General features: G+C 33.7%; 3 protein-coding genes across 4 annotated transcripts; 1 reads left to right on the top strand and 2 right to left on the bottom strand.

The window, feature by feature from the left end:
- Nucleotides 1–1,853: 1,853 nt before the first annotated feature.
- On the top strand, nt 1,854–2,837 carry LOC140829870 (uncharacterized). Its single transcript, XM_073193150.1, has 2 exons — nt 1,854–2,000; nt 2,122–2,837. The coding sequence occupies exons 1-2, from the start codon at nt 1,941–1,943 to the stop codon at nt 2,707–2,709; spliced, it is 648 nt and encodes a 215-aa protein (XP_073049251.1). The 5' UTR covers nt 1,854–1,940; the 3' UTR covers nt 2,710–2,837.
- A 649-nt stretch (nt 2,838–3,486) lies between these two features.
- Nucleotides 3,487–7,613, bottom strand: LOC140828863 (uncharacterized). Of its 2 annotated transcripts, none has more exons than XM_073191727.1 (7): nt 7,220–7,613; nt 5,834–5,893; nt 5,656–5,738; nt 4,898–4,962; nt 4,751–4,814; nt 4,520–4,590; nt 3,487–3,916 (listed from the first exon to the last, which is right to left on the bottom strand). In XM_073191727.1, exons 1-7 carry the CDS (start codon nt 7,518–7,520, stop codon nt 3,826–3,828), a joined length of 735 nt encoding a protein of 244 aa, XP_073047828.1. In that variant the 5' UTR covers nt 7,521–7,613; the 3' UTR covers nt 3,487–3,825. The 2 variants fall into 2 exon arrangements, with proteins under 2 accessions (XP_073047828.1, XP_073047829.1); XM_073191728.1 differs by having other exon boundaries at nt 4,781–4,814.
- A 169-nt stretch (nt 7,614–7,782) lies between these two features.
- Nucleotides 7,783–10,181, bottom strand: LOC140830291 (uncharacterized). Its single transcript, XM_073193576.1, has 5 exons — nt 10,028–10,181; nt 9,706–9,829; nt 9,183–9,511; nt 8,771–9,120; nt 7,783–8,610 (listed from the first exon to the last, which is right to left on the bottom strand). The coding sequence occupies exons 1-5, from the start codon at nt 10,179–10,181 to the stop codon at nt 7,783–7,785; spliced, it is 1,785 nt and encodes a 594-aa protein (XP_073049677.1).
- Nucleotides 10,182–13,420: the final 3,239 nt, after the last annotated feature.

Genomic DNA, 13,420 nt, shown 5'->3' with positions numbered 1-13,420 from the left:
TAATAATAATAATAATAATAATTATTATTAAATAAATAAATATATATATGACCATTTGTATAACCTAACCTTTTTGGTAATTTAACTTTGTTTATTAAATATGTCTCTTATGAAACGGTCTCATAAATCTTTATTTTTAAGACAGGTCAACCATACCGATATTCACAATAAAAAGTAATACACGTATCATAAAAAGTAATATTTTTTCATGGATTACCTAAATAAGATATCTGTGTCACAAAATATGAATCGTTAGACCATTTCACATAAATTTTTGTTTTATTTTTGTTAATTAATATATATATACATATATATTATATATATATGTCACTACTAGTAAAAAACAAAGAATCTCTCGTCATAATATTATATAATCGGGCAGGCTTTACCGTACATTTGTCAGAATACAGATCACATCACGCTGACGTGATAACTTGATAAGGTTAAAAGTCAACTTATTACCACGAATAATGTTTTACGTTTATTTTCCCGTACTTATTATAAAATTCTACTTTTCAATGACCAATTTACGATTTATATTATATTTCCAAAATAGATTTGACTAAAAATCTTTCCATTCAAACGTATCGAGAGCTTATCTGTGCCATTAGTTGAATTATTTGTATTTTTTTAAAAAAAAATTAAAAATTATTTGACAAACAATATTTATTATTCGATTCCTTCTCTTGTTTTCAAATTTGTCTTGCTTGCATTCAACTTGTATTATGACCTCGTCATCACGATTGATTTATCATATTTAAAGTAATCAGATACTTAAGAGTTAATTAATTAGTTATCAGGGTATTAAAATAACCACAAATATGCAATTACCTTTTAATTTTTGAATTAAAATAAGCTTATAAATATGAGTTCATTTTATTAAAATTATCATTTAAGTTTTGTGTCGTGTAGTTTATAATATATAATTATAGGATCATTATCATGCCATCAATTATTTAGAATTAGCTAGAACCGCATTTATTCAACTTTTGGGGAAGAAATTCTGCATGCTAAAAAAGCAAAATTAACAAACCTGCATGCATCGAATTAGAATTAAGATAATTAATGCTCTAAAGTGCAAATTGAGTAGATAAATATAGATGCATGAACCCAATGTAATATCCATTTTATTTGAATAATGCCACCAAAATTACGATAGTTCGAACTAAAAATAGTCGATTAGTAAAATATTCGGTAACAAATGCTACAAAGAATCATCCAAGAACAATAAATTTATATTTTAACAAAAATTATGAATTAGATATATAATCACCTACAATGTCTAAGGTCGTCGTCCGAATCGATCTTTCTTTTAGTTATTGAATCTCTCTTTGATTGATCAATGTATGATATTCCGAATCCTCATTACTAATGGAATCCAAATGATCTCTGGATTGATCAGAAGATCCCTTCGGTTGGCTAGAATCCGTTACTTGAACGAAACTAGATCTTGTGGAATCATATTGAATATTTGACGATACATTCCGTACCTTTCTAAAAACCGATACTTGTTTACCAACCACACATACCAATCTTAACGACGAATGATTCGTTAATTAGTTAAAAATTCCCAACGATTTACTTGCTTAAATGTATAATCAGATTAGATTGATAATTAATTTTTTTTAAAAAAAAAAGATAAAAATTGATTATTCAGCATTCATGAGGATAATATAACGGTTTACAGAATTTTATAATTCAGTTTGGTCAGCTACACCGAAACAATAGAAAAACTGCAATATAAATCTACACGTTGGATTTGCCTGGATTAATGTCAACCCTTTGGACATTGACATAAATTTTGTTTTTGCAAGTTGCCCTTCTCTTTAATTTAAAAAGCCAATTTGTACTCAAATTAACTTCATTGTATCTTTGAGCATCTTCTGTTTTAATCAAGACAAACAAAGAAAGGCAGCGACCAGAAGAAAGAAGAAGAAGATATGAAGCTAGTCTGGTCTCCAGAAACAGCATCGAATGCTTATATCGAGACCGTAAAATCCGTAAGTATAAACATGTTAAGGTCTCAAATCTCAAATCTGTTCTATGTTTTGATATGAAACAAAAGCGCGCGTAGTTTTCTTGTTATGGATCTTGGGTTAATTGTTCGTTATTTGATTGTAGTGTAAAATTTTCAAACAATCAAGCGTGGCAGAGCTTGTATCGGCCATGGCGGCCGGGTGGGATGCCAAATTAATAGTCGAAACATGGTCGAGAGGTGGTGCAATCTCCACAAGCATAGGCCTCTCAATAGCGAGAAAACACACAAAAGGAAGACATGTTTGTATAGTTCCCGACGAGGATTCCAAGTCCGAATACGTGGAATCAATGACCAGATTTGGTCATTCAGCGGAAATAACAGTAGGGGAGACAGAAAAAGCCATGGAAGGTTTACAAGGAATTGATTTCTTGGTAGTGGATAGTAGGGTCAAAGAATTTGCAAGAATATTGAGGGTGGCTAAGTTAGGGCATAGAGGGGCTGTTTTAATATGCAAGAATGCTAGTTCTAGAGTTGCATCAGATTTCAGGTGGCGTTGCGTGCTCGACCGAGAGTTGAGAATCGTGCGGTCGGTGTTTTTGCCTGTGGGGGAAGGGTTGGATATGGCCCACGTGGGAGCAAGGGACGGAGGGTCAGCCAGACGGTATGGAGAAAGCCGCTGGATTAAATATGTTGATCGGAAGTCTGGGGAGGAGTTTGTATTCAGGAAATGAATGGTTCCATAGGTGGATCGATGCCACATTTGTTTATTCCTTTAGTCTTCTGTATAATGTATATAGATTTGAGGAATGGGAAATAGTATGTAGACTCATGGAATGAATCTCAATTCCAAATTGGTATATATAGTTTGCATGAATCTAATCTAATTTCAGCTTTGTTTGAAATTTAAATATCTACCATCTTTGTAACACTAAAATGTTTTAGACAAAAACTTATGTGATACGATTTCACGAGTCGTATTTTGTGAGATGAGTCTCTTATTTGAGTCATCCATGAAAAAATATTACTTTTTATGCTAAGAGTATTACTTTTTACTGTGAATATGGGTAGGGTTGACGTATCTCACAGATAAAGATTCGTGAGACCGTCTCACAAAAGATCTACTCAATGTTTTGCACAGTATGAAATCAAATTTACCATCTTATCATCTTTGATCTACTACTTCAACTCTATTCCCTACTTTTCAATTACTTCCAAGAATCAGTGCTAAATATGTCTGCACTCATTCCCAACTAAATTCATTTCTAAGTATATTTAATCTACTCATAATACATATTCATCCTGCAAACCATTCGCTGAGAAAGAGTGAATTTGATAAAAGCTTCATTGTTGGTTAGATGTTCAAGATAGAAAACGAGACCAGACATAACAAGCATATAAGATTTGAATTGGTTTCTCTAATTCTCTGAAATATAAATTATCTAAATCTAAAATCATGTAAATGAACATGATAGGGAAAACAATAAAGGGAAAAAAACGACGGAAACACCGTCACAACCTTCAAAATCCATTAAAAAAAGTAAAATCTGTTTTCTGGTAAGCTAAAATTTAGTTCGATTCTTGAATAATCTCCTCCCACAGAACACACTTATCAGGTGTAACAACTTCACATCTGATGCATGCTTTTGTTCAGTCGATCAATAACATTTCTTGTTCGATCTTCGGCAAAGAAGAAACAACTATGCTTTACATCAGATCTGGACCTACTATAATTTATGTGGTGATATTTGGTGCAAGAAAGTGCAGGGACCTAAACTGTTGAAATCTACGAATAATTTAACTTTGGGCAAGTAAATGTATCAACATCTGATTCTTTATGCTTCATCTGCTCAGTCCCAGCTATCTCGACTTCTTCTAATTGCTTTCTTTTGCGATTGTGCCTTCTTATTGTCCAGTCGTTTATGCTCCGCAATTGCAGACCTTTCAATGACAAATTAAGTTCAATCACTTTCACATGAATCTAGATTACAGTAAGATGATTGTTTTATGAGAATGATACGGAAGATCTTGGCAGTCAAAAAATGGACAATACTTGAGAGGATGTACGGAAGACTTGTATCTTTTCAAGGGAAAATATGAAATTTTGGAGTACCATTTTTGATCCACTGCCAGCTGAATGATTTTATTGACCACCCCCCTGCCCATATCAAACTACCACATACTGGATGATAAACATAATGTGTATCGGTACACTGACGCATGTGTTGTGTGCTTGTACAGTGTTTTTTCTATAATTAATTTGATTTATGATATCATAATTGTAAAAAGTAATGAAGAGTCCTACTGAAATTTGAAATTATTATATTTAAATAGGGGTCATACCATAATTATAAAAAGTAACGAAGTGCCAACTGCAATATAAACTGACGAGACAAAAAATTTAAAAAAAAAGGAAAAAACAAAAAACAAGACCAAGAAACCATTTTTTGTCTTTGTTATAGAGATTTTTAACAATATTGTAAAAGATGTTGATCTGACAGACTGAAGACGAAGGGAATGGTATTTTGACAGAAAAATCCTTACAACTTGGCAATCTTCTTAACTGTTTCTTCAGTAGGTGGTGGGGGGACATAGGAAGCAGCATCGATGATTTCCTGCCTCATTCATTCGGAAATCATTAAAATACATCATATAATTTGCGCTCTAAAACATCATTCAATACCAGATGATACCCATACGTTTCATGAGATTTTAGGGCCGGAACTATTATAGCCATAAGAAACTAAAATAACACCTTTAATTTACTACATGTACCTGTAGTTTCTTTTTTTGGTAAGTGAATACCTGTAATTTTGCCAAAGCATCTTCAGTATTACCCCTACAACACAAAAGACGTGTCAAAGAATTGCCTTCAGAAACAAAAGAAAAGGCCAAAAAATCAACTAGTGGGTAAATTATAACTTTTGAGTTCTCGTCTTCGTTGAAGAAATCACAATCTCCCCTTCTTTATTGATTCGGTTTTTCTCCTGTAAATAATGCAAAAAATTCGAGGTTAAAAGAAAACTTGATTTTAAAATAATTCATGGAAATCATTTACACTGAATAAAGGATCGTCCAACTATGAAAGCATATATGGTCCAAAGTTTTATGCTAGTTTTCAACCAGTAGTTAGCAAAGGTCAAGATGGTCCTAGGAAGTTTCACGTGAAGTTGCCTCGTGAAATACAAAAAAAAAATGCACATCTACAACAAATGTCTTAAACCTAAAAATGTTAAAGAGAACTCAAAAATTTGAGGTTCTTTAATCGTTATGAATTAGATATAAACAAATCAGAGACTCTTGGAGTTTCTGAAAAAGGTTCAGAAATGTGTTAAGATGGTGTTTTAATGCAAAATAATATTATATTATCTATGAAGAAGTATAGTGTGCCAGGAAGAGGAAAGAAAAGAAAATTGAGATGGAACACAGAGTAGGTGATATTAATGTACACTGGGAAAAGGCTAGGTCACTAAGTATAACTAGAAAGCTTTAAATTTGGTGAAGATACTAATTGGACATAGGCAAAACATGAGCAACCATAAATTCCGTGTCACTGTGAAGAGTGCAAGAAAAAACATAATGCAGGATAACACATCTTCCGTTCCAAAAATTGCAAAGAATAAAGTAATCTAAGCTAACAACAAGCATGATAAACATATAAATAAAAAACCAGAACTCACCATTTGCATAATCCTCTCCCTTACCCTTTCATTTAACCAATCTGCATTTTTAACATTAAAACGCATATCAACCTTGGTGTTCACTGCAAGTGAAGAAAGGGTAAAGAAATTAGTCACTCCAACGCAAAAAAGATTGGCCGATTAACACAGCAAACAAGGGGAAAAAGGCATCACGTACCCTTGTTGACATTTTGTCCACCAGGCCCACCACTCCTTGCATAGCTTATGGTAACGCGATCTGAATTAGCTAGACAAGTTGAGTAATCCATGTGTCCTCATTTTCTAAGATAATATCTATACTAATTTCTCAATTGTCAAAAAATAACAAGCCATTGTTTTTAATTATATTCTCATAAGTAAATCACATCCTGAAAGGATATAACTCAAGAGGTGGGAGAAAGTAGGAACAAAATAAAAGGCCTTTTCATGTAGAGCAATCTAAGGAACAAAAAAAACACAATGAAAAATTTAGAAAGGTACTACGAAACGAAAATCGTGAAACATAATGTTCATAGGGGACAAATACATGTAATTTGCAGCCGAAATGACAAAGAACCATACTGAAAATGCTATATGTTAGCATACTGTAGTAAAGCAAATAAAGGTTTACAAATATTGTTGCGACTCGTGTGAAAGGAAAGAAGCAACTCCAGTCGCAACATAGGCACAAATTAAATAGAGATAAAAGAGAAGGCAAAAAGATGAATATTGAGATTTCATAGAGAGAGAAGAAACAATACAATTTGAAAGTACAAGTTAAGGATAAAAAAATCATCAGAACTTAGGCAAAGGAAACATAAAATGGCACATGCAAAATGAAATTGAAAACAATAGTAATTCATTCTCAATAATAGACTAAAATCTATATGAATGTTTTATTGTCTTTTAAGACGTTTTAAAGCATATATTTGATCACAAATAATTAAGAAATTTATATTCTTGCTCATACTTCTTTTTGGCGCTTCATTTTAACAAAGTGAGCGCTTACTCGAACCTTGTGCCTAAACTCTACCATACCTATGCGCCTAGTGCTTCTAGTAACTGTTTTTTTTATAACATTTGGCATCTTTTTGGAAAAGTTTTTTCTCCTCTGTTATTGAACTTCTGTTGCTTCACGTAGGCAATTCAGCATAACAATCAGATGTATAATAAATCTCAATGAAACGTGAACATCGGCAGACCTGGGGACAAAACATTTATTACAATCTGGGATCTTTGTAGATGTTTAAGGGTCAAGCAATGTACATGCTCTGGATACAACAAATGGGATAAAGTACGAGTGATTGTAAAAGCTCTCATGCCATTCTAAACAACCACAATGTAAGCCAGTCCTTTTAAATTTCCTGAGAGAAAATGACCGAGCATAAAAAAAAGATTTTAAGTGCAACACTAAAGGGCCATAACACACATTCATCTTCAGCCATTCAGTGCCGAATGAATATAAATCACTTCCATAAATCGCTAACCGTTGCTACACAAAAAACAAAATTGTTTTCCTTAACTAGCCAATTACGCTAAAAATAACAAATCCCTAAAAAAACAAGAACGATATATAAAACGGTACCAAGGGTGATCTTGGGGATTGGCTCTACACCGCCTCCAGCAGCTTTATACCTTTCCTCAGCTTGGTACAGAAGCCGCTGCACCTCCGCCAATCGAGCCGGAGCCTTCTTATCATCCCCTCCAGACTTCGTGGCGGCGCACCGGACGGCACAGAAGTCATATGGGATACGACAGTGGGCCGAACTGAATCCAGTGATCGGAAACGTCAAGCGGAACACAGGAAAGGAGATTTGAGAACGAGGAGTTGGGTGGAGTATCGTTCGAGCAAACATCGTACTGGCGGTGGATCTGATTGATGCCATTTGACTAGGTTATAGGTCGCTGCTAACCCCAAATTCAACAAGTAGAAGGTGAACTGAGAATCTGATTATCACCACTCTGATTGATTTAATGATATTTCATAGTTTGGTTATTTTATATTATATCTATATATAGATATATATTTATTTATTTAATGAACATAATTCATTAAATATGTAAAAAGTTTGGAATACAAATATTCTGGGCATCCCAGCAGAGAAACAAATTCGTATAAGAATCTATCTAATTAAAATAAAATACGAACTACATCACTGTCATAATATTTGTTGCCTCGGGAACACATCGGTAAGTGTGGATTTTAATCTTCATGAAGACATCGTCAATTTCTACCTTTTCATTTTCGAACAAGACCTTGTTGCGCACATTCCACACTAGGTACACCGTAGTCGCTAAAGCCGTGAGTCTCATTCTTGATAGCACCGAATTACCCCTATAAACTGTCCTGAAAGCTCTCAGAATGCTCGTTGTAGAACTCATCATCTTCTTCATATCAATCCAACATCGCACACGATCCCAAATACTCTTGGAGAATCTGCACTTGAAGAACAAATGTGCTACCGATTCATCTGCTTCGTGACAGAGAACACATCTGTGATCACTAATGTATGCCAAGTGATCACGTGTCAAGAGCTTAGAATGTGCAAACAACCATAGCACGAACTTGTGTTCAGGTAGTATGCAATTCTTAGCTAGCAGAGGCTTCCATGGCCAAAGACCTGTGGTATGGACAAAGAAATCATAAGCTCGAGCTAATCCGGTATTTCCCCCAAACCAGAATTGCAGTCGAGCAACAGCCACTTCCACCGAGCCCAACGTGCTCACCATTTCATCACGAGTGCTAAGAATGTTCTTAATCAATGGTGATTCATCCTTATGCCATCTCCAATTCCATATGTCTCCAAAGCAACCATACACATGGTTAACCCATTTAATCCAGATACGGTCTTTTTTGCAATGTATATTCCATAAAGTTTTAGCCAACAACGCTCGATTCCAGGCTTTCATGTTTTTCAATCCCAGACCTCCATCCGCCAATGGTTTGCATACCGTAGACCAAGCAATAGGAGGGTGCTTAGTAGGCCACACAAATTTGCAGCAGATTGCATAGACCGAATCAATTACACAAAAAAGAACTGGTACTATGGACAGCCAAAAACATTCCATACCTTGTACAACAGATCAACTCAATTTTTCCCGCATAAGATAATACGTGTCTAGGCCAAGAACTCACCTTTTTCGAAACATTATCAATGAGGGTACTGTAATCCGCTGCTCGAAGCTGTCTAGCCACAAAGGGGACTCCTAGATATCTGAATGGTAGTGTTCCAAAGCTGAACCCAGTTAATGCAATAATGTCCTGTTGCGTGTAGTATTCAACACTAGCCATGTAAGTATTAGATTTCAATGCATTAATTCTCAATCCAGCCATATCTCCGAAGTTGTTAAGGCATTGCATAATCATCCCAACACTACATCTATCCCCATGTGAGAGCAGAAGCAAGTCATCAGCTATGCTAAATGCATAATTTTGAGGTTGCCACATTTTGGATGGAATTTGAAATGTGGTTCTCTCGACATGCGCTTAAGCATCCGTGATAGTATCTCAATGCATAATGTAAACAGTAAGTGGGATAGAGGGTCACCTTGTCTCAAGCCTCGTTTCCCCTCGAAGTGACCATGATAAGCACCATTAATAACCACAGAGTACGATGTAGTAGTCACACACTCCATAATCCAATCGACAAATCTGGCATGGAAATTGAATAGCACTAGAGCTTCTTTCAAGAATGTCCAATCGACCGTGTCATATGCTTTTTCCAAATCCACTTTCAGCAAGCATCTTGGTGTACTTCTTTTACGAGCATACTTTCTCAACAACTCTTGTGCCAAATGGATGTTATCAACAATAGATCTCCTCTGAACGGATGCCGCCTGTGCACCATCAATAAGCTCTCCTATGCATGTACTCAATCTGTTTACAAGAATCTTAGAAATTAGTTTGTAAAATACTGTGCAACAAGAAATCGGTCTATAGTCCTTAACCGATGAAGGTGAATCAGATTTCGGTACTAGAGCAATAAGAAAGTGGTTCCATTGTTTTAAGATGCGCTCATTTGAGCATGGCACACATCATCTTTAATGACATTCCAACTTTTCTTGAAAAACTTTGGCCCGAATCCATCCGTGTCTGGTGCTTTATCATCATCTATATCATTCAAAGCATTTTCAATCTCTTGCACCGTTACAGTAGCGATCAATTCATTCCAATTCTGATCTTGTATGCATTTACCTTCACCAATGATGTCTCAGTCAATACAAGTTATGGTAGTTTGAGAGCCTAGAAGCCCCTTATAATAATCCACGAAACAAGTTGCCATCTCCTCGTGGTCAGAGCACGTACTGCCATCCAATCACTGCACTGTCGTGATTGCATGCCACTTGTTGTTACGTTTTATCAAATCATAAAAGAATTTTGTGCAACGATCACCCTGTTGCAAGTATGTTATCTTTGTTTTTTGTGCAATGTACATTCTTTCCGCCTCAAGTAGAAGCTGTGCTTTCCTACGTACCTCATCATGGTCCATGTGATGAGCTCCACCATTCAACAAATTCAACTGCATACTCTCAAGTTCGCTTTTCATTGCAATTGCACGGGTCGAGATGTTGCTGAAATGCACTCTGTTTAATGTTTCAAGAGGTTTCTTGAGGCCAACACACAATTGTTTAAGTCTGTATTGAGCTGCACCATAACCATGCCATTTCCAGTTGTCCTCAATTAGTTTCTGAAACTATTCACAAATTACCCACATGTTGAAGAACTTGAATGGCTTTATCCACTTTTTATGGCTTTCAAGAAATGAAACAACAAAAGAATGTGGTTCGATACACATCCCGGGGTGATAAATTCCGCGAACCCCTCAAATGTAGACGCATTACAGTTCTGGTTAACCAGTACACGATCAATTTACTACTTAGTGATGGGCTGAACCATGTAAAGTAGCATCTCGTATACCGTAGATCCAACAAGTCTAAGGAAGCAACACAATCCACAAAGTCTTTTGTTTCGTAGTTTTTAACAGACAGACCCCCTTTCTTCTCACAAGCCGATAAAACATTATTAAAATCTCCCAATAAAATCCAAGGTAAACCAGAATTGGAGCCCCTAGTTATCAAGTCTTCCCAAAGAGCTCTTCTTTGTACAATAGTATCTAAGTTGCATGGATACGGGTACGAGTATCGTATCGAATACGATTCGGATACGGCGACACATTAAATTTTGAAAATATAAGACACGATACGGCTAGGATACGACAATCATTAAAATATATATAAATATTATATATATTTATATAAATTTAGTATTGAAAAGCAAAAATTATAGAGATAGATGTAATATTTCATTAACCATAATCTCTTAAGTACAAAATATTAAATGTAAAATCCATCTTAAACAAATAAAAATAAATCAAACATCCATATCGGTTGAATTGAGAGCTGCTTGAGCAGAAATGGAATGAAAGAGATGGACAAATGTATTTAGGGATTTAAAAGCCCAACACAATTTATTTTAAATTATTTACCTTTTATTCCCTAGAAATTTTAATTTTTTTAATTAACCCCAAAAACTTTTAAATATTTGCAATTTTGCCCAAACGTATCCGAAAAACGTATCCACGCTGTATCCGTGGCGTGTCTTCGTCGTGTCTAAAACGTATTCGGCAGGTCAACCCTAAATAAAGTCAACGATACGGATTTTGAGGTATACGACACGTGTATCCACTTGTCGTATCCGTATCCGTATCCGATACTTCTAAAAAAAATAATTAAGGTATCCGTGCTACATAGAATAGTATTAAAACCATAGACAAAAGATGCACAAAACACTTTTTTAGTGACCAAGCATTCAACATTTACATGAACTAGCATGATGCATGTGTGTTGCACGTAATTTCAATTATATTATAAAAATTAAAAAAATATGATTTTCTAAAAAATAATTTGAATCATTTTGTTATTTATTTGAGCTTAATTTCTTATCATATTAGACGATTTATAAGAACTTATATAACTTACTTTCAAAATTGTTTCCCAAATTAAAATTCAAACAGTTGATTTTATGTTATATAATAAATTGTAATGAACATAATATAGAACAAAATGAACTGAAACAAAATTTTTTAAAAAAATTATATATTCAAACACAACGTATAAATCATAATAACCTAAAAATCAACCAAATTATGTATTTTACCAATGTATAAATCATAATCTACAAAAGCGAAGCGTACTAAAGACAAATAATTATCAATTTAAAATCACTATGACTAACTCATAAAAACAATATTAATACAAATGAAATAGTAATATTGACAATAAAATATAACTCATAATATTTAATTTAACCTCTTAATTTTTTTTTACTTTTTATTTTTACAATTCTATATCATGGATGATAAATTTTATATATCGATCTTTCGTAGACTAACATTGATGGCTGTTAATTTTTGTTAAATAAATTTTAAAATAATAAATAAATCAATATATGTAAAGATGACTTTTTTCCCTTATCAATTTTTCATATAATATTTAATTATGTCATATTTCATTTAAAAAAAATTATTTCATTATATAGCTATATAAATGTGTGGATGATAGAAAAATTTTCCAATTATAAATTTAAAATCACCGTGATTACAATAAAATAATTGGAAAAACATGTAGAGAGAATTAAAAGGATAAAACATTTAAATGGGGTATAAATATGAGTTATTTGATAAAATTAATGTAGGAGTTACATTCTAATCTTGAAGTGTGAATAGAAGGTTAATTATGTCATTGCACAATTGGAAAACAATGTCTTTCATCCACACTTTTATAAGTATATAGATATAGATTGATTGCTCTGTGATTCCAAAAATGTTAACTTTAACTTTCAGAGGGTTCCACAACACAAAAATTCTACCCTTATTGTTGAGCGTGAAGTTATGCACAAAATTCATACCTTGGCACCGGATTTTTAAAAAATTCAGAAGATCTTGCTCACTAAACTTTGACTCAATTATCCCAAAAATGTCAATATTGTGAGTGGCCACCATAGTTTGCACACTCCTTTGTTTTAGAGGTTTGTGAAAACTCCTAACGTTCCAACATGCAAGCTTCATTGAGAATTAGAGGCAATTTCGGGTTGCCGCCCTTTGCTTTTATTACCAAATAATCTCGTTTCCTTATTTGTGTTATTCACCGCAACATATTCTGTGTCACATGAACTCATTTCCTCCCTACCTTCAAAGAAGACAACATTTTTCTTCGCTAATTCATGATGTTGATTGCTCGAATTCTTACTCATCTTCGTAACTTGCTTTTTGATTTTCTTGTTTTTTTTATTGTTTTTCCTGTTAGAAACATCTTCATACCCCTCAGCATCTGCATCTGCTGGTGTCTCAACACCGTTGCTAATGCCTTCTTGTACTACTATTTCCAGTGGTGCTTTGCCCTTATCAGCTGTTGGTAATGGCTGCCCTTGATTATTTCACGGCATTATATTTCAAGTGGAAGGTGAAGTACAATTTAAGTTCGTGTTTTGTTGGCTTGATATGAATAATATTTCAATTCAAACACATATTTTGTTGTAAAATTGATTATTTATGTTACGTCAATTAAATAATTCATATTTATCTCAAATCAATTTAATTATTAAAATTAAATGACAATATTGTTTCTTATACCTTTCTTTTATTTATATTTATTAATTATTAAAAAAATAACAAATTTACAACTCATATCATATTTAATCGATACCACAAATTATATTTATTCCATTTTATTTCGTATCTTACTCAATATTTTTAATAATCACAATATTATTAATCCATACGAGTTC

The sequence above is a fragment of the Primulina eburnea genome, chromosome 4 (assembly GCF_022965805.1).
Source record: "Primulina eburnea isolate SZY01 chromosome 4, ASM2296580v1, whole genome shotgun sequence".
Lineage (NCBI taxonomy): Eukaryota > Viridiplantae > Streptophyta > Magnoliopsida > Lamiales > Gesneriaceae > Primulina > Primulina eburnea.
This window is presented reverse-complemented; position numbering and strand designations above follow the sequence as displayed.